At 34.8% G+C, this 21,632-nt stretch overlaps 1 protein-coding gene across 19 annotated transcripts in view; it reads left to right on the top strand.

Moving 5' to 3' along the window:
* ESRRG (estrogen related receptor gamma) overlaps positions 1–21,632 on the top strand; it is a 625,071-nt gene that overhangs the window by 541,556 nt on the left and 61,883 nt on the right. For all 19 annotated transcript variants that reach the window (XM_077157825.1, XM_077157829.1, XM_077157824.1 and 16 more), the window contains one exon: positions 20,124–20,234. In XM_077157825.1, coding sequence (XP_077013940.1) covers positions 20,124–20,234 — 111 coding nt within the window. The remainder of the gene's footprint in view (positions 1–20,123; positions 20,235–21,632) is intronic.

Here is a 21,632-nt window from a genome sequence, read left to right as displayed (position 1 = left end):
TTTGCATGAATCTCGCATCTTGGTAGTTTCATCTCCCTTGGTTTGTATAGTACCGTAATCATCAATTTTTCCCTCCTTCTTTTTAAACTGCTCTTTCATAGTTTCCTACTCTGATTTCACTTACTGCTTCTCCTCTTTATTTATGAGTAATTCCCAAGATTGGTTCTTGCCCTTGTATTCTGCTTTGTGAAAAACCCATCTACATATATATTTTCAATCTGTATTGGTGACCCAAGTTTCCGTCTAGTCCTGTGTTCTTACTTTAGCTTTGAGTTCAGTTTGATATAGCTTCTTGGATTCCCAAAGTTATCTCAAAATTGACAAGCAAAAAACCATATTTTTATCTTTCTTCAGAAACTGCTTCCCTCTTCTAGTTTCTCCATTTGTATGTAATTTTCCTTGACTCTACCTTTTTCTTCTCCTTCATATTGTCAATCATGAGTCTTGACTATATACACTTCATGAGTTTTAGATTCCTGCATTTCATTTTATTTCCATTGACTTCAACTCCTCAGAGAAGGATCCAATCGATGCCCAATAATTGCTTATTTGAGGAAAAATATCCATGAATGAATGATCTTTTTCTTTTCTCTTTTTGTTCTTTTTCTTCCTTTTTTAGAATTTTGAAAAAATAGAGATGTCTATATGATAGTAAAAAAGCACTTGGAATTAGGAAAACAAGTCCAAGATCTTGAGTACAAGTCGTTTAACCACTCTGAGCCTCTAAATTGGAGATAGTAATTCTGAATTTATACCACAGGCGTAACAATTAAATGAGGTGATCTATGTGAAAGTGTTCTGTAAACATTAGCAGTTCACTTCGGTGTTATAATTCATTGCATACCAAAATCTTTTTTTTTGTAGGGAGGGAGGCAGGATCACATTTAATTCTATACCCACTTGTGTTGACACATCAGGAGGAACTTAGCTTTATTAATTAAAACATACTCTAAAATAACACGTTATCAAAATCTCCTATATATTTCCTGGTCGAAATACAGATTATAAACACTCAAAATGCATTCTTGTTCTTCTAATATAATGATATCTCTGAGAGTTGTGCTTTCCCCATTCCTTATGACTGAGGCCTATTATTTAGCAAATTTGAGTTTACAATACATTTATGTCCTTCAGAGAGAAATTATCACCCATTTCCTTGCTATCTCTGAGCATTTCTTTTTAACACAACTATTATTCATGACTTCTAACTATTGTTTCTATAAAGAACATCAGGATCTTGAAGAACTAGCCAACTTTTTCTCCTTCAGGTGTTAATGGTAAAGTAATAGTTTTCTAAAATTCTTACTGTTACTTTCAGTTTTTATTCTAATGCAGATGAAGGATGTCCTGAGCAAGTATAATTGAGACATCTGGAACAGAAAGGCATCATAATTATAGCTATTCATTTCTATTTTATGTATGACAATGCCAGGGTTAATTCATAATAATGTATTTGTTGATAGAAATGGTGTGTATGACCTCAGCTTTTTGTTTATTTGTTTAGCATAATAGTTCCTAACTTACACATAGCCAAAGGTTACAGGAGAAACAGTAGCCCAAGGAGACAAGAGAGACAACAGCAGCATAATTTGAAAAATTCCTAAGCTTAGTACTAGTTTCATATGCTAAAATCCCTTCTGATCAGTGGATATCAGTCAAAGTCAGCTTGAAAATAAGTCAATAAATCACAGATATAATTTACATATTTATTGATCATTCATTGGTTCACATTAATTGATGGAACATAAGTAGCAGGAACACATGTGAATGTGCTGTACCCACAAACATATGGAGGAGTTCTCACAAGTATGTATGATACATTTTGTATTCATTTCGTATAATACTGTTGCTGTTTAAACGAAATCATGCAGTTACAAAAGATGTTTAATATAAAACTAGAATAATGGCTCAGTGTAACCTTTCTAAATAAAAGTCATGCTTAGGAAATGGTCACACATCAGCAATATCATTCTGCTTGCAATCACATGCATTATGCTCATTTCAAGCACATCTGCAAGTTACCTCTACTTTAAAAAGGTTCATTACTAAGGGGGAACAGCTATACATGATTTTGTTCCATAATAATTATTTCCTTTGCAGATTACTTATTTTTCGTTCTTTTCCAAATACTTTTATTTAAAAACATGAATGTTTTTTGAAACCCTAAACATAAATGCTTTTATAAGAGGGGGAAGGGAAGTAAGCTTTCTCTTGTGACAACAATTATTGTCCTTATTTTTTTATTTATTCATTTTTTGGTTAATTTAGTCTGGCTAAAATTACATACATATTCATGCTTCTTAATAAGAACAAAGCTTTACTCTTGGTTATTTTCCATAAATTTGTCCTCATAAGCAATTTGATAGACACCTACTTTAACTATTAGAATGAAAGCTCACAGTGAATCCATGGAACCTGGTTTCAAATCTATAACTCATTAACTCCTTCCCCAAAGGTCCAAATGCTTCTTTATCAGATTACAATAAATTGCTACTGCCTTCTTTGTAATTTTCAGAGTGGCATATATAGTAATCTAGGTGCAGATTGTCTAATTATTACTAAATGCACTAGAGTTTTTTAACGTAATTTCATTTGGATCCAAAGCATTAATTTGAAGCAACATTATGAGTTGCTGAACAGTGAGCTATAATTTTTCAAAAATGATTTTCTTGCTGAGAATTGCATGGAATGTGTGTCTAAATTTTTACATTAACTATACACTTATTTCACCCCCATTGTCAAGTTTAACAAGAGATATATATGAGACATATAATAGCCAATTCACATTGAAGAGTGGTAATAGATATTATTAATTAAAGTCTCACTAATATATAGGAATTGATTGAATAACAGAAACAGAAGTTGGAGGATAAAATATCACCTTAAAGGAAGATTTTGAAGCCCAAACTTTTGAAGCCTAGACCATCAGCTTCAGTTTATAATTGAAGTTAATGTAAAGAGAATTCTCTGTGATTTCACTTAATAGTTGTATAATTACTATATGTTATATTTGTGAAATAATTAACATCTAATGATCAGAGTTCCTTTTTACTTTTTGCTATTGATTTGCTTTAGGCTTCATTTAAATGAAAGTATTAACTGTGGTTTTTCAAAATTCAATTGTTCCATCTATGGCAAAGATTTCTTTAGAAGTCCTTATTTTCAAATATTTTATTCCAGACACATGGGAAGATTATGATAATTTTGTTCTGATTTTTGATACATGTTTTATTATTTAGTAAAAGAACCCAAAACCCAGACAGCTTCATAAACTAGAATTATGCCACACAGAAAAGTAGTAAAGCAATAAAGATTTAAAATTTTATTATGGGAATTATTATTCTTTATGAATTGTCATTTGTAGTATTCCAATTTCATTATATGAAAAGTGCTATATTGTTACTTTACTGGGATCTCTTTAAAAAATAAGAAACTTTCTAAGAACTGCTCAATTACATGCTGACATTCTTCAGTCATCCCTCGAACAATAAGAAAGTATATTATTTTGTGGAGAAATGTATAGGGATTTACAGTGCTAAGCCCAGTTTTCCCCATCCATAACATTGAGTTAATAGTATTTTCCTATTTTTCTTGGTTTTATAAGTAGCAAATAAAATACACATAGAAATGATGTGAAAAATTTTAAAAGATATGCAGAATTTTTAACTGGTGCTAGAAAATTATTTGAAATTTGAAATAATTTGAATAGTGGGTATGCAAGGAATGCGCAGAAGAGTATATTGATGTATTTGCTTTTCTCATTTATGACTCATAAGTTTTTAAACCAAAGTACGCCAGTTTACCAAAAAAAGATAATTTGTTTTAGAAAAACCTGATTTTAAATTGGCCAACCAATTTATATGTATAATTTTAATAAATACATAAATCAAATATATATATGTAAATTAAATTGGTTGGTCAGCTCAGGAAGGAACAGGAAATAAGAGGAAGAATGGCTTTCCGGTGTCCCCATAAACACTTGAGGATGCTGACTGTCTCTCTTAGCAACTCACTTAGGTGAAATGCAAGGGAAAACCAATATGGATGACCATCCTTTTTTTTGAAATCTCAGCATTGTATTTTTTTCCGGTCTCAAAACATTATGATAGAAATGCTATTATCACATTAAGGTATATTGGTGGGCTGCTTTGGTGGCCCATTCTGGAGCTTTCTTGACCTGCTTTGTGGTATCTTGGGTTCAATTTCACTGTCTCTCATTTCCCTGGCTAGCAGGGACTTTGAGTGCCCAGAGGGCAGCTTGTGATGCCCCCGCAAATGGAAGAGTCTCATGCTGCCCAGCAGCAGCCCTCTTGACTGATTAGGGCACTGGAATGACAACTTTCAAGAGACTCTTATCTAGCTCTCTTGATGACAGCAGAGATGAGAGACTCTGAAATGCGGGTTTCTGAAATACATGCAGTTGGAAGAAACCAATAGCCCTGTCAAGTTGCGGGAGTGGTTTGGTATTTGAAGGAATTATGGAAGAACCATTTATTTCTGCAGGTGACACATATGACTTTCATCTGTTACTAATAAGCTTATATTTTCACTTATTCCTAGCTGCAAAGCTGCTGACGTTCTTTTGGCCCAGGATCTATGGCCAGCTGTGGTATCTTCATGGCTATTTAAAGACTCACTTTTTCACCTTATGTGATGTTGTTCTTTGCCATATGAAAAGTTCTTTGTAATGTGCTTCATATTCCTAAAAAAATTAATAGAGAATTTTTTTTAATTTAAAAAACCTATACTTTTTTTTTTTTAACATTCAAGAATTTTTTTCAGATAAAATTCCTTCCCCTTTTCCCTTTTTTCATAGTAGTATTTTCAATACACTCTCTTGGTCATTTTTTTTTTTTCTGTTTTCTTCTCTAGCAACACTACCTGGTTCTTTGTACTTTGGTATCTATTAATCCAAAAGGAAGCTCAGTTAAAACCTAATCCTAATCTCTCCCAGAACTGTTTCGAAAAGCATTAGCATCTTATTCTTTTGTCACTTTAAAGACCCTCTTTGCCATATAATATAAGAATTTAGGGGAGAGAGAATCCAGGCCAAGAAATTCTTTGTTAGCTAATTTCCAGTGATGAGTAATTAGGTATAATTTTAGTGACAACAGAGACATGCCAACTATGTTTTAAGAATTGGCTTTTAGGTTTTGACAAATTTCACTGGACAGAAAGATGTTCTTCAAAAAGTGAAAGCACTTAGTAAACATAATAGAAGAATTCAAAGAAAATCTTTGCTGCCCTTTACTGCCTATACCAGTGGAAACCTGTATTTAGCAAGAGATTTTTTAAGAGGCTGATTTAGAACAAAACACATAAGCATTCTTAATTGACAAATCCTATGTCTGGGCAGGGATGATTGACTTTTTATGCTTGTTTGAAGTAATTTCTGATGAAAACCCTTAGATTTTATACATTATTATTATACCTGAAATGCTATTAAGTAGCATTTAAAAATTAGAATTTCAAGATATAGCCTGTAGAGTGACTTAAGCAGTTAGGTAATTTAACTTATACTTATATATTAAGTCCTAAATGAAAGTATAATTTTTGAATAGTTTCCAACTTTGGATATATCATTCTGTACAACTAATTGTCAAACTTGGCTTCTATCAGAGCCTCAATAGCTAGCCCTTGTGTAAAAATATTTAGACCAAAGGGTAATATAAACTGGCAGCCAGATTGTGTGACCATTTAAACATCAGGGAATCTTTATTTAAAGACCCAGATTACTGGCTTCTTTTGGAAATAGAAACTCTGAAAACACTGGACTCACATTCACGTATGCCTACTTCATTCCCTAAAGGTAATATCTGATTGGTACTAAGCAGAGTTTGTGTACTTTTACAGGGCAAATGATCTCTGGTTCATCACAGACATACCTCTCTTTCATTTTTTTCTTTTTTTAAACCAGTAGTCCATTCACTCACTCTATTTGAGTAGTTCCTGCAATCGTTTAAGTTTGCAGCTTCTGATATAAATATTAATATGTATTTACATAATTGTGGACTCTCTTTGGAGGGAAAAATTTTGAAATAAATAATTCTGATGCAATCATTTTGCCAGCCCAAATCATGATCAGGAAAACAATGAAATTGAATAATGTCTAATCTATTTAAAATTTTGTGGTTTTCCATTTGTATATGTGTATATGTGTAGGTATATATTTGCATGCATGCATTTCGATTGGCTAGAGATATAGAAATAGAGCATTCACCATTGCGGTATATTCACTGCAATGGGGTCATAGTTAGCCAAATCCTTTTTTATTTTTAAAACTCTAAAACTTTTAAATAACTGGATAGCTACCAGCTTACTCATTAGTTGCTTTCAATATATTCTTTATTAAATCATATTCTCCTCTCCTTAGCTTAATCCAGTTTTATGTCAGAGGCTGCAAACATATCTGAAGCCGTGTATAATTTTTATACTTTGGTCTCCGCAGGAATGTGCAACAGGCATTGATCTTCTCCTAATGCAGTAATAAACTAGAAGCATTTTTCAAACCCGGGCACTTTATTTGCTTTATAATCATCAAGAACAAAAGGAAATGCATTTGGCCAGGGTCAGTGTGATGGGAACGGAAAGACCAGTGCTAGAAAGTCTTCTGGTTCATTAAAGCCATCCATTTGGCTCCCGTCTTCCCTGATTTAAGATACGAAGTCTGTTGATGTTTCCAGCTGCCAAGGCAGTTGTTGGACTCTGAATCTGTGGGTCAATTCCATCTTTTTAAGTAGTTCACTTCATTCATAGAATCTTAGAACTGGAAGAGAGCTTAGCACATGATTAAACTCATTCATCTGGTTCCAGGCAGGAGAGCAATAAAAATGTCTCAGAAAGAATGGTCTTCTTCATTTGTCAAACTTCTCAAGTAGAGCGGCATATGGCTCCATATTTAGAAGTACCAAACAAAAACAAAACACATGCAAAAGCTGATTAATAAATGGCTACAAAGCATGTTTTGTAAATTTATATTTTTATTCACTCAGTGTTGTTGAGTGCCTACTATATGGCAGGCGTGTGCTGTATACCGCATGTGCAGGAATAAGCAGTACATAATTAAAACATATACCAAAATAATTTGGTTAGATTTTGATCCTTTGAGACTCTATCAATTAATGTTTCTAATGGGCATTTCTCACCATGCCCTCAACTCAGCCCTCAATTTTTTATGCAATTAGGCGGAGTAGACATAACAAATAAAATATCTTGTAGTTTGAGTTGAGGCTAGACTGTTTCAAAACTTATCGACAGCCAATTGACAGGGAGAACTAAGAAAATACAATTAGGGAAACTGCAAGATATTTTTGGAAATGTTGCCGCCTCTTACATCAGGTAGTTATCGTTGTAATTTTATTTCCACCACCTAGCCTTGACCTGCCTGTGACTAGAGAAATGTTTTTGTCTTTTTTTGGTACATCTTGATATTTAAAGATTCCTCCTAGTATTATAGAACATTATAGAACATCTCCTAGCATTTCGAACATCCCAACAGTTACCATCACAACTAACCCCATTATAACAACTCTACCCAGGAAAGCTTGTCAGGGACTTCATGACCTCATCCAAGTACAGGCTATTCTCAGCACGGACCTAGTAGATTTGGCGTTTGGACATATCATTAGTGTTTTTTATATTCACACTTTTCACTAATCCTTCATTTTTTATTCATATAGAATATTTTCTATCCAAAATAAACAATCAGTATCTCACAGTTTCCTCACTTAGTTGTACTATCATCATCACTCTCAATGTTAAATATCATTCATTGCATCATAGAGAAAAATAACAGACACACCCACACCAAGGAGAAAATCCAAAACGCCCCTTAAATTTTATCCCCACCCCCCACCCCAATTATTTACCCCTAGTATTGTTGAAGTACTAGTGTAGAATTCCTTTTAAATAGGCCATAGCAACTGTGTTAGTTTGCAAGCTGGCAGAATGCAATATACCAGAACTGGAATGGCTTTAAAAGGGGGAGTTTAATAAGTTTCAAGTTTACAGTTCTAAGGAAATGAAAGTGTCCAAATTAAGGCACCAACAAGAGGTTACCTTCACTCAAGAAAAGCCAGTGGGTCAGAAACACCTCTGTCAGCTGGGAAGTCATGTGGCTGGCATCTCCTGGTCCCCTGCTCCTGAGGTCCATTGCTTTCAGCCTCTATTCGTATGGGGGCTCCTCACTTTGTTTCTCTCTGGGGCCAGCTTTCATCTCTTGGCTTCCCTTGGCTCTCTTCTGGTTCCGGCTTAACATCTCATGGAGATGTCTGCTGGGCTCAAGCATCTCCAAACATACAAGTCTCTATTCTCCACGGGTCTGCATCTGTGTCAGCTCTGCTCTGAAGTTTCTGTCACCTCTGTGACTTCTGTCATTTTGCCAGGCTCTGTCATTTCTGTCACTTCTGAGTTTTCTCCAAAATATTTTCTCTTTTAAAATCTCTGGTAATCTAATTAAGAACCATTTAGAATGGATGGAGTCACACCTTCATCAAATCAAAAGATTACCCACATAATTGGGTGCATCACATCTCCACAGAGATAATTTAATGCCTTACCATATTAAATCAAGATTAAAAGAAGTGGCAGCTCCTACAAGGTTGGATCAATAATAAAACATGGCTTTTCTGGGGTACATAATACTTTCAGACTGGCACAGAAAGCAATAGGTAGTTTTCCCCACATAATCCTCGATGAATAACTCTTTGTCCAAGGGTCATACCTTTGAAGTAGTTCATGCTAGAACTTATTTATATTTGTAGTGCTAATTGATGAGATATGTGGCTCTAAACAACTGCTTTCAATCATATTCATTTTCAATATGGCGGTATTACTTAGAATCCCACCACCGACCTACCATCACCTCTATCCATTCCCATAATTTATGGTCACCTTATTAAACATGTTAGGTAACCACTCCCTCTTCCTTAGCTTCTGTCTGTCTCTAGGTCCCCTATATTCTACTTTTTAAGACTCTGAGTTTACATTTTCTAGGGGGTTCATATTAGTAAAATCATACACTGTCTATCCTTTTGTTCTGGCTTATTTCACTCAGCATTATGCTCTCAAGGTTCATCCATCTTGTCATGTGCTTCGGAACCTCATTTTGTCTTACTGTTGCATAATATTCCATCATATGCATATGCAACATTTTGTTTATCCACTCATCTATTGATGGGCACTTGGGTTATTTTGGCAATTGTGAATAATGTCACTGTGAACATTGGTGTGCAAATGTCTGTGTCACTGCTTTCAGCTCATCTGGATATATACCAAGTAGTGGTATTGCCGGGTTGCAGGGCAACTCAATATATAGTTTCTATCACACATCCTCATTTTAAGAATAAAATATAGGCTCTAGACTGCATTTTTACAGCCACAGCACTTTGAATAGCAGTCTTCTGATTGACACTCAGAGTTACACACTACCCCAATTATTAGTTAGCTTGATATAAAATTTGGGGATGGTTTTGATTTACTTATGTGTAACTCTCACCCAAATCTTTAACATTATATATCGATTAAGCAGGAATCTGAAGTGGCTCCTTGTGAAGACCTAGTTTCAGTGTAGTAAAATAAAGTCACTGAACATATGGCTTGAAAACCAGATATAGACAATAATACCTTTTCATATGCATACTTTTGCATCAAAGCAAATTAAATTTAACCATCATCTTGCTGCAAACCAAGTAAGAGCGAGATTCTGAAAATATTCAAGAGGTCAAAGGATGGTAAATTGAAATGAATGGTAAATTGAAATAAATAATAAACATTATTTATTGTATCTGTTATTGGTAATCTTTTAGTATTTGTCTTTATTTAATTTTAGTGACTATAATTTATGTATGAGTATTTTCTTATTATCACCCCTACTCTCGAGTCTCTGACCGCAGTTGTTCTCATAAAGTCTTAACTTCCTCAACAGTGTAGTTTGTCAACTTTGGGGAAGAGAAACTGTATGCTAATTGGCTTGAAAATGTGCCCAGTTCAGTTATGCAGTGGTGAGATAGTACAGCACTTAAGGCAATTGGGAATGTATTTTGATTCTTCTATGCTTGTCTTCTCCACTTCTGAATTTCTACAAAGCTTCTATCTTTCTCTAATATTTTTTCCTTTTTCTTCTTCTCCACTAGCTTTCCTCACAACTATTTAGTAGCATATTTGTCAAATGGATGAAGTTGGTGATAGTATATGAAGTTGGTTGAGAAGGGGACAGAAACCATTGCTTTTTCTTTATTTCTAGCAGACCCTCAATAGATCCATTTTCGAATATCCCTTTAACTCCTTTTTGGAGTTCATTTATTATTTTTTTTTTAGTGCACTAAAAACTTCAGATGGGACCATTAGACTCCATCAAACTCCTTTTCATTGAATGAAGCAAATTGACTGTGGCTCTCAAACCAGCAACTTGAAAACCAACTTGTTTCATTTCATATTTGATTCATTTTTACATGATATTGAATTTTGCATAAATAACATTTGAGTGTCTGTTAATACAGCATCCCATGGGGTGCTGTGCATTGTTATCACTATTATTACTGTGTTAAATTTATTGCCACCAGTATCACAAGAAATAAGACAGTGTCACAAGAAAATCTCTCACTTGAATGAGATTTGGAACTGTATACATTAGTATTATATTAGCATTTAATCTCTAGTGAACTGATTTTTTTCTCTGGGTAGTTTATGTGTTAGGTATAATTCCCATTACACATAACTTGGAAATGTATATTATGTTCTTTTGACTAGATATGCTTTATTTTGAATCTCGTCTTTGCCAAACCATACTTTTCACCAGAGAACTATTAATGAATGTGATGCTTCTCTTAGGTATCTTATCATCAGAATTTCTGTGTGAATCTGGTAATATATTTTTTATAATATTTGATGGGTTACTAACTGATTGGCCAGAACTTAAACTTTTCTTCCACCAGAGTTACCACAAGCTTCTATTTTAAACTTCATAAGCTCTTCCTGGTAATATTGTGTGATCTAGATTCTCATATGCTCAAGCCAAATGCCAAACGACTTCCCGTTTTTTTGTTCTGTTTTGTTGTTTGACCTGTATTCTCCTTGAAATCCAAGTCTGCTTTATTTTGTTATTAGGTGAAGTATACTTCCTCTCTTTTGAATGAAGCAAATTGACTGTGGCTTTCAAACCAGAAACTTGGAAACAGCTTGTTTGATTTCATATTTAATTCATTTTTACAGGGTGTTGAATTTTGCATAAATAATATTTGTGTTCCTGTTTACACAGCATCCCATGGGCACTGCACGTTGTTATTACTATTATTAGTGTGTCAAAGTTATTGTTGCCCACGTCACATTTAATTGCGAATTAGTAGAGTCACTTTTCTTGGTGTTGATGTACAACCACATTTCATGTCTTTACCCACTAATTCATAATTTTATCCCCATGAGAAGGCAATTGAGAGAAGGATAAAAGGAAGAGTCAGCAATATTAAATATCAAAATAAAGTTTAGATAGGCATAAGCCACAGCAAAAGTCTTCTTCAATAGTTTATGAAATGTTTAACAAGCGTAAAAAAAAAGAAAGAGAAAATTTTCTTTTTTTTCTTTGAAGGCAATCTGCATGTTTAGAAAATGCAGGCTAAGCTTTCTCTCTCTCTCTCTCTCTCTCTCTCTCTGACATCAAGCAAAGTAAGAAATAGTGCTTTTTGACTAGGAGATTTCCTTTAATTACATTGGGGAAGTGATAATGGTACGTATTGCATGTTTAATGTAATGTTCTGGATGTCCCTCTTTCTCCCCACCCCACCCCCTTCACAGCCACCTCATCTTGAGCAGAAATAAAAGGTTCAAGGCTTGTCAGCATCAGTTTATAGATAGCTGTTTAAAAATAATGAGATATTGGGTATTGTAAGGCTCAGGGCTGTCTTGCCAGACTCATTTATTTCCATTCACCTTTTGTCAGAATTGCAGACAGAAGACATTCAATTAAAACTTGTCACCTGTTGCAGATGACCTAATTTGTACTTGTATGTGTCATAGATTAGGGCCCCATGCTTCAGATGAAGCAGCTTTATCTCTGGTGGAATAATTCCCCTGCTAAATATTTTGCTTATGGTTATTTCAAATTTCTGTCATTTCCCTTTCAGCTCTAATCCAATGATCTATTTAGCACGTGTGTTTCTGAACTAGCTAAGAGTGGGTCAATCACACCTTTTAAAAACAGGGAGAGGAATGTGGCAAAGAAGAAGGAACTTCTTTGGGATGATGTCTTATGCCCAGACATCCACAAATGTATTTTGGATGCAACTTGAATGCTTAACGGAGGGAAGCCTTTGTAATTTCTTATGCAAGCCTCACATGTTTGATAGTCCTGATAGCTATCAGGAGACCAAAACGAAAGACTTCCCCTTGCTAATTGTTAATTCATCTGTAGAGCAAGAAAGCTTTAATGTGAGTCATGGCTTTTATCTCTTTTAGTGACTGAGGACTCTGTTTTAAGAAAAGAAAAAAAAGGCCGCCTAATGGATATGCATTTTCTCTCCCTGTGTGATTTTTCTTTTATTTCAGCAGATATTACAGTGTTTCCATATGCAGCCAAGCAATTTCCAAAGTTCCCGAATTGCTGTCATGATATTCCAGAATAAGTGAATGTAAACTACTGCCCAGGGGCATCTAGTGGGAAAGCCCCCACCTCGCCTGCCTTCTGAACTGTAAAAATCAAAGTGGGCGGTTGATATTTGCCATGACTCTGACCAAACAGTCCTTCTTTAATTTGCAATGACTTATATGAGGAACCAGGAACAAGAAAATTAATATCTCTGGGGCACTGCTTCAGTGGAAAAGTAACTGTTTTTTTTTTTATCATTTTCGGTTTGTTCACAGTCTCACAACTGTCAGTTTCTCTAGGTGTTGTCACCTTATGCCATGAGATGCAAAATTCTTAGCCCTTCTGTTGAAGGGCTGGTTCATCATAATGCCTTTTTTTTTCCTGTATGCTGTATGGTGGGGGGGGGGGGGTCACATTTCATTCGTTTTCCATGTGAGTATCCCATTATTGCAGCACCATTTGTTGAGTTTTTGTTTGTTTGTTTGTTTGTTTTGGGAAATGAATAGGCCAGGAATCGAACCCAGGTCTCCTGCATGGCAGGTGAGAATTCTACTGCTGAACTATCCTCGCACCCCACTGCCTATTTTTTTAAAAAGTACTCCATATCACATTATGAATATTGTTTATTTAATAATCAGGTTTTACCAGCCTATGCTTCTGCTTTTGATGTATATGCCAAATACAATTTTTCAAAAAATAGAATTTGATGGTGGAGAAGCCATGCAAACGTGGTCCTTAAGAATGTGGATTCTGCAGCTGTTCTCTCCGACTCCCTCCCCTGCTTCTGCCTCCCTCTGTTTCCAGTTTTCTCACCTGTGACATAATAGCACTAGCACTTGCCGTATAGGTTGCCATAAGGATTAAATGAGTTTAATATATGTAAGGTAAAATGAACCTATTGCCTGGCATATAATAAGTTCTCAAGAACCTACTGCTATTGGTCATTACTTGGATGTCCCTGAAGAGTGAAAAAATGATCAAGTGAGAGGGATGGGTATCACTGAGAAGTTAGGGTTTAACTGATGATTATGACCACTGGCTCATTATATAGATATTTCTTTTTAGTTTTTAGTGTATCAGAAGAGCCAGAAAGAAATACCTAAAATTGTAATCCAGTAGTTTTGATCTTTGATAATGCTTGTGTAACTATAGTTCTTATCATGTGATCATGTGATTGTAAAAACATGTCACTGACATTCCCTTTATCCAGTGTATGGGTAGATGAGTAATAATGATAAAGACATGCTTGAAAAAAATAGGTCGGGAATATGGGGGGAAAATACCCTTATGTAAACTATAGACAATAGTTACAGTACTACTTTAATAATCTTGCATCAATTGTAACAAATGTCACTACTGTTAAAAAAAATAGTAGAATTACAAAAAAAGTTATCATCAATGTAGCAAATTTTTCACACCAATACAATGTTGGTGATGAGATGGTATATGGGAATCCTGTTATTTTGTGCATGATTGTTCTGTAAATCCAAAACTTCTCTAAAAACAAAAAAAATGAAGAAAAGAAAATAGCCAGTGGCTACTATTTTGGGTTATTCCAGACATTTCATGCAGAGATTGATTCATTCAATTAACAGTGGAAACATTGCATGGAAGGAAGTTGTAGGTGTGAGGAGGCAAACTGTCAAAACAGGAAGAAAGGAACTAAATCATGAATGAAGCCGTATTTTGTAATACCACTGTCTATTTTGCGAAGGGTCAGTAGTAGTTAGGGAGTATCAAGGGGTTGGTTTGTTTTTATTGTCTTATACAGTTCTCAAAGATTGAATACCGTTAGGTTCTCCCTGGAGAATATGTGTGACTATACAAATAATTTTCACTTATCCCCTTACTGAGAAGCTATAAATACGCACAGCTTCTTTAGGTTAACTAGTACAAACTGTCCAGAGTTGTCCTGAAGGAGAACCCCTCAGAGGCTGCCACTACAATTCCCGTGGCTGTGTCTGATTTAGCTAATTCTGCTTTTGCTTCTATTCCTGCACTGCCTCAAAAGAATCTTCTGTAGCTTCTGCTTATGATGGTTCCCTCACAGAAATCTCAGGAGAAGTCAGGGCACCGCTACTACTTCTCTTCTTACAGGGAAGGAACAGGTTCTCCTTACACTTCAAAGGGAGCTGTAGTATCAAGAAGACAGATACAGAAGGAGGTTTGCATCCTCTTCACGCTTTGAGAAGTATTTTTCTGTTGTGCTTCCAAATTCAATTATAAGCCATGTTTGATAACAGTTATGCAACACAATCATTTATTTGATATTCATTTGCTGTTTTATTTTGATATGATTTACTTTGATGTCCCTATTTTCATCTTTCTTGAATATTCCAGAGGTCTATATAATTAATATTTTAGCAAACCTCTGTTTGGGAACAAATTAAATAAATGTCTTATTTAATTTGGGAAAGTAGGCTAAGGTATCCTTGTATAATTCTCTGAAGGGGAGCTCTTTTAGTATACTGTGAAATACCTCTGACTTTGTGTTATTAAAAATGTGAAAATACTTTTGATTTCAGACTATATATAAAATAAAAATTTGCATTTGAGTGTAAAATGTAGGCTTAAAATTAGCTGACCTAAGAAGACCTTGTGCTGAACTGTTTTACGTCTGTTGGTATTTATTTGCCTCACAGTGTATTTTTCCCACTTTGCCCTACACTTGCTTTCCTAATTTTGCAAATTTTGACAATGTATAAGATTTGTAATTCCCTTGAGGCAGTGTAGGCACATGCAGTAGTTGAAATAATAAGCCATGTGAAACGATCTATTAGGTAGGTAATGCCAACTATTAAAATCTTTATTAAAAAAAAAGATAATAGCAGTCTCCACATAAATAGAAAATCCATTAGCCTTAATTAAGTTCAAATCCTGTCAGACATTAAACATTGTGGGTTTCTTATTTCCTGGGAGAAATTTTAATTTAAGCTTTGCACAAACTGGTTCACAAGTAAAGTACAAAAAGAAATGGTTGTGTTTAAGATTGCAACAGTAGTAAAGACACAGGTTTTGTCAGATTGTCATATTACTTGAGTTAAGTTGATATTCATATATAGCAAATATAGATTTCCCAGATCCTGATCATAAATATTGTTGGTTTTGTTTTGTTTTTGTTTATGCCAATAGTTTGAATATTTAAAATTTATCAGATTAATCGGATAATTAATAATTAATTCTCTACTTAACTCCATATTGTATACTTACAGCTAAATTAAAGGAGATCTCCTTTCTTCTTAATAGAATTTGGGTTAGATTCTGTATCTTTTCTAAAATAATCATCAATCCAAATGATGTTATTACTGACAAGGATGAGCAGGAACTAGAATGGGCTACCAGTATTTTAAAAAATCACATAGACATCAATTAGTACCACTATTTCAATTGTATCCTTTGGATTAGTTTACCAGTCCATCATTCCTCATACATGTTTACCTACAGAATTTAGTACAGACACTATGGGGTATATCTTCAGTAAATGATCATGATGAAAAAGATATTTCAGTAAAGAAATATAGCAATATTTTGATAAAATAAAGATATATTTATGACAACCACCTTCTTTTTACTTGGTATTTTAAGGCTTTTATGTTATTTTAATAACTCATTGGTACAATATCCAGGATATATTCTTTTTTTTTTTCTTTCTTTTTGCATGGGCAGGCACCGGGAATCGAACCCGGGTCTCTGGCATGGCAGGGGAGAATTCTGCCTGCTGAGCCACCATGGCCTGCCCTGGATATATTCTTATTGGGTCATTATAGCAAAAAACATCAAGGAAAATATTACCTGTATGCCCATTTTATATGTAGAAAAACAACTAGGGCAAGGGAGCCATCAAAGTTTATGGTACCAGATAATGAGAACGCCTGAAGGATTCAACCATTCTGACTTGCAAACTATGCTTTATTTCTTTGAATAGTCTTCATGCAACATTTAGGAGTAAATTATTATAATATTCCAGTTGGAAACACCAGCCAGAGAAACTTTAGAAGTCTGTGTGTGTGTGTGTGGGTTTAAAAATTCTTGCAGATACTGGACTTAGCTCATGGGTATTTATAAGTCAATGAATAGTTATCCTTCATTTCTGATATACGCAAGACTATAAGTTTTAGGCCAAATAATTAAAAATATTTCTGTAAGATAGCTGTAGTTACAGCTACACAAAAAATACTTGCTATTTGGTGATTTTTAATTATCTTTCTCTTTCTCTATAAGCCCTTTACAAAATTTTTATGGCTACAGTATATATTTATTTTTTTAAGTCAGCTTGTCATTTGCCCGTATTCCTTCTAATGAAAAACCACAGCTTACATCTATGTCCAAGCAAATACAATACTTGACTTGCAGTGTTTTAATTTAAACTTCATTAGCGTTATTTTTGACTAAATATCTGTCCTTTGCAGTATGCCTTTTATCTCTATGATATTTGTTTCCCAACAGGAAGAATTATAGAACCCCAGTTTTGCAGATTTTGTTTTCCATCTGTTTCTTAAAAATGAGAAGTGATTTTCATAAGTTTTTGTTTGGTTTCCTATAATTCTACCCCTCTTTATGACTGTCATTTATGTATCAGTGTTTTTTTTTTAATTTGTTTTTTTTATCTTAATGACATCTGTATAATACTGTATGGAAGATGGATTGTTCTCATTTGCTAGCTACCGGAATCTGATATACTAGAAATGTAATGGCTTTTAAAAGGGGGAATTTATTAAGTTGCAAATTTACAGTTCTATGGCTGTGAAAATGTCCCAGTTAAAGCAAGTCTATAAAAATGTCCAAATTAAGACACCAACAAGAGGTTACCTTCACTCAAGAAAGGAAGTTCAGGGTTTCTCTGGAAAACTCCTATAATGAAACAGGTTTGAAGGTATCTTAGATAACCAGGTAAAATATGCATACCTAAATAAATGAATAATAAGAGGAACAAATGTAAAATAAATTGAGTAGATTGAAATGCTAGTCAATGAAAGGAAATGGTAAGGGGTATAGAAAAAAATAGGGGAAACAAAGGCTAAAATGTATTGGGTAGATGGAAATACTAGCAGTCAATGAGAGGGAGGAGTAAGAGGTATGGTATGTATAAGTTTTTTTCTTTTTTCTTTTTATTTCTTTTTCTGAATTGATGCAAATGTTGTAAGAAATACTCATGGTGATAAATATACAACTGTGTGATGATATTGTGTTATTGATTATATTCCAAGTATGGAATGATCATATGATAAGAATGTTTTTGTTTGTATGTTGTTATGTTTTTAAAAAAGTGTGCATACCTTTTATAAACTGAAAAAATATCTTGGAGAAAGTTTTTGAAGAGTAAGAAATGAAAAAAGATAAAACACGTCTTTAAAAAAGATAAAACATGAAAAAGGTGAAAAGAAGTGGAAGATGTTCAACTTTATTAAGTAAATATAAGCATAATAAAAAGAATATCAGGAATTAGATGAACAAAGAAGAGGAGCTCTGCCGTATGCCCAAAGTTCTGGAAAAGCGACTGTAAAAAATAAAACTTTCTTGTGGGCCACACACATGCCTTTTTCAGTAAATACTTGAACACTTTAGCTGGCTTCTTTTCTTTAATATTTGTTTGTCTAACCCTATTTAATTACTCTTGAAAATGTTTCCTGATTTCACTTAAATTGTACTCTCTTGCCTCAATATGATAATTCAGGTCTTTATTTTAGAACCAGGTTTGTTTATGTGATGCTCTAAAAGATAATTGACTGTTAAGATAGTTTGTATTAGGATAACATGAAAAATTTTATTTTTCTTACCTCATGGATCACCAATACTTTTAATAATTCTTAACCTTGCAATATATATAAATATTCACCTTCGAATATATGTATATGTATATATATATATTCATATTTGAAATTCACTTAAATCTATCAGCATGTCCAAACTGTTTCACAGACTCATTTAACCCACAACTTACATGTTCCTTGCAATATTAATAATTATTCCAAAGAGCAGGACCCTTGGTTAAACTGGTTTGCAAAACATTGCATATGTTTTATCTCCTTCCTCTGGTTTTATGGAAACCATTTGCATATTAATGGCCCTCAGAGCCCCATTATCAAAATAATAATAATGATGATGCTGTTTAACCAAACTCCTTTTCTAAACAGTTTGAGAAATGCCAAAATAGTACAATGCATTGCTTGGTTGTATTTATTGTTATAACTACTGTATTTATTAATAGATAATGTTACACCATCATCTCAGAGTGCAACCTCCTGTCAGTCTCTCCCTACTTCTACCCTCAAATAATCTTTCCTTTATTTGGCAAAGATTTATATGATTCTGCCCTAAATTTTACAATTACAGACTGTAAAACAGACTATTAATAAGCTCTTCCCTGCTCCTCCCCTATATAAAAGAAACATTTCTTACTTTTCCTCTGTTTATTTCTCTTTCACTTTTTACCACAATCTTCTACATCAGCTGTCGGTAAAACTCCTTGATTCTTGACCCATTGCTCTTTAGGAAAAAGATGTATTCGTGCTCAGTCTATTTTTACCTTCTTTCCAGTTTCACCCTTCAGCCCTACCCTCTGAACATGCCCCTCCTTTGACATGCCACCGCTCTGAATTCTATCTTCAGGAGCTCCTTTTTCTGTCCTGGGTTAAGCACCAACCTTTCAATTTTCTCCCATTTGGCAGTATAAAAAAAACATGTGGCAAACGGTAAATAGCATTCCCCTTCTGAAACACATTGACATTTTAATATGAAACAGTCTCTTCACCTCACAGGACTGCATCTTGTTGAGGTGCAATTCAGCCTCCATTATCATAGAAGGTGCCACTCTGTTCCATTGGAGTCCACAGTTCTATCTTGAATTCTCTGCTGGGTCAGGGAACGAACACATAGCTCTTGTTCTACTGGTCGACTGAGCCCCATGCCTTGAGCTTAAGAGAATACAAAATGCTGCTGTCTTTAACATGAGAAGCTACACTAGCACTCTATAACAGTATCCCCATATGAATTTACATGGCATTAATATGTACATACAAAAGGTATGTGCAAATGATGATTTGGGTGGCTTTGCATAAAGCCTTTCAGTTCTGTTATCTGTATCTGCTGATGGACTTGGTATGGGTAATCCTGATGTAGCCAGCACTTTTTCACATCCTTCTAGTACCTCTCTGCCCTTCTGCTTTCTGTTATCTGTCTCTACAGAGTCCCCGGGTGACACTGTGTATGTATACGATTGGTCTCAAAGACAGCTACCTAATAGGGCAGATAAAGGTTAAAATAAATTGCGTAGAGGCAAACAATAAGTTGTCAATGAGAGGGAAGGGTAAAGGAGATGGTATGTGTGAGTTTTTTCTTTTTTCTTTCTTTTTCTGGAGTGATGCAGATGTTCAAAAAAATGATCATGGTGATGAATACACAAGTATGTGATGACACTGTGAGCCACTGACTGCACACCACATATGAAATGTTTGTGTGCTTGTGTGTTAAGTTTTATCAGTAAAAATATATTTAAAAAAAAAAGCGCCCTAAGCAATTACCCAGTTGGCATCTTTATCCACAGGGGTGCGTCTTGACAGAGTTCGCGGTGGTCGGCAGAAGTACAAGCGCAGGATAGATGCAGAGAACAGTCCATACCTGAACCCGCAGCTGGTCCAGCCAGCCAAAAAGCCATGTAAGTACAGCAGGGACGTCGGGCTTCCCAGCGCATGAATTCCTTCCCCCCACTTGGCTCCATGTACATCAGCTGTAGCAATACCCATCCCGACTGACTCCAAAGAGGCTTCTCTTTGTTGGGAGACGGTAGCTCTACTCCCAAGAATTGCCTGTGAAAAGATAGCAACCCCCCTGTTATCTTTTTTCAATTTTACATTTTCTAAGGCCACCCCCCACCCATCGTTTTCTCACCTCGTCACTTTGTAAAATCATAAGCATCTTACTGCACAGCTTATATAGTGTGAATTTTGCATTTACTGGTTATCTTTCTTTTCAGAGGTACATAAAACGGATCATAGTGTGGTCATTAGTTCATTGGAGCTGTTAGTTTCAGATTTCACAAGAAAGTGATTTTTGTAGTTCTCACTACTAAATGAGTTTGGCTGCTCAACCTTCCCAATGAAAATACATTAGGGGCCTCATTAATTTAGAGCTCTACAAGGTTAACACCCTAGCTAGGAATAGATTGAAAGAGGAATGGGCCCTCCTAATAACAAACATAGGTTGGGAGTTCCATCTCAGATGTCCTTATGGGCATTAATGAATTGTTTTTAGAGAACTCCTGGTTTTATGATGCCAGGTCACAATGTGAAAGGATGACTGGTATACTGTTAAAATGTAAGGCCTGTTCTCATTGTCATTAACCAAAGAGAGCTGGGATGTAAATTGAGGCGGTAACTGTATCCCATTTCCTGAAAAAAATCAGTTAATAACTGTTGTGCAGCGGAGCTAGCATTTTAGGTTTATGTATAGAGCTTATGCCAAGCACTTTCAAGGGCTTTGGTAGAAACAATTCTCACACTTAGCTGTCTTAGTCTAAGAAGACACAACCAGCATTTATAGAGAAATTTGCCTCTCTAGTGATTGTAGAAAAGGCATGTGTAATTTTTGGTATTTCTGCTTTCAAGGGAAGAGAAACTGTGTCCGCTTCTCAATCAGACTCTCCAGGAGGGGTCATTACTGAGCATCATACATGTGAGCATATGGGGATCTGTTAAACAAATAAAACAGACCCTGAACTGTAAATGAAAGGACATTTTAACTATGTCAAAGGAAAAACAACCAGTTTTACATAAAATTAAAGCTTAAGTGAACATATGGCATAGTTTCCTTTTGCCTTTCCAAAATACATTATGTTGATTATACCTTCAATTGTCCAATCTGGCATCTTCTCCTCAGTCTACATAAGCTGTTTGGCATTCTGCAAATATAATCTAGGACTGCATTAAATAGATTTTGCACATTGTTATTAAAAACTTTCTGATAATGCAATAAAATGCAATAAACACTAATGCTTAATTTCATTCAAGGTTTAGTTTTCCTGGATTCATTTCTCAGTTATTTTATATGGATATTG

Source organism: Tamandua tetradactyla, chromosome 4 (assembly GCF_023851605.1).
Source record: "Tamandua tetradactyla isolate mTamTet1 chromosome 4, mTamTet1.pri, whole genome shotgun sequence".
NCBI classification, from domain to species: domain Eukaryota; kingdom Metazoa; phylum Chordata; class Mammalia; order Pilosa; family Myrmecophagidae; genus Tamandua; species Tamandua tetradactyla.
Note: the sequence above shows the minus strand (reverse complement) of the source record. Positions and strands in the feature narration are given on the sequence as shown.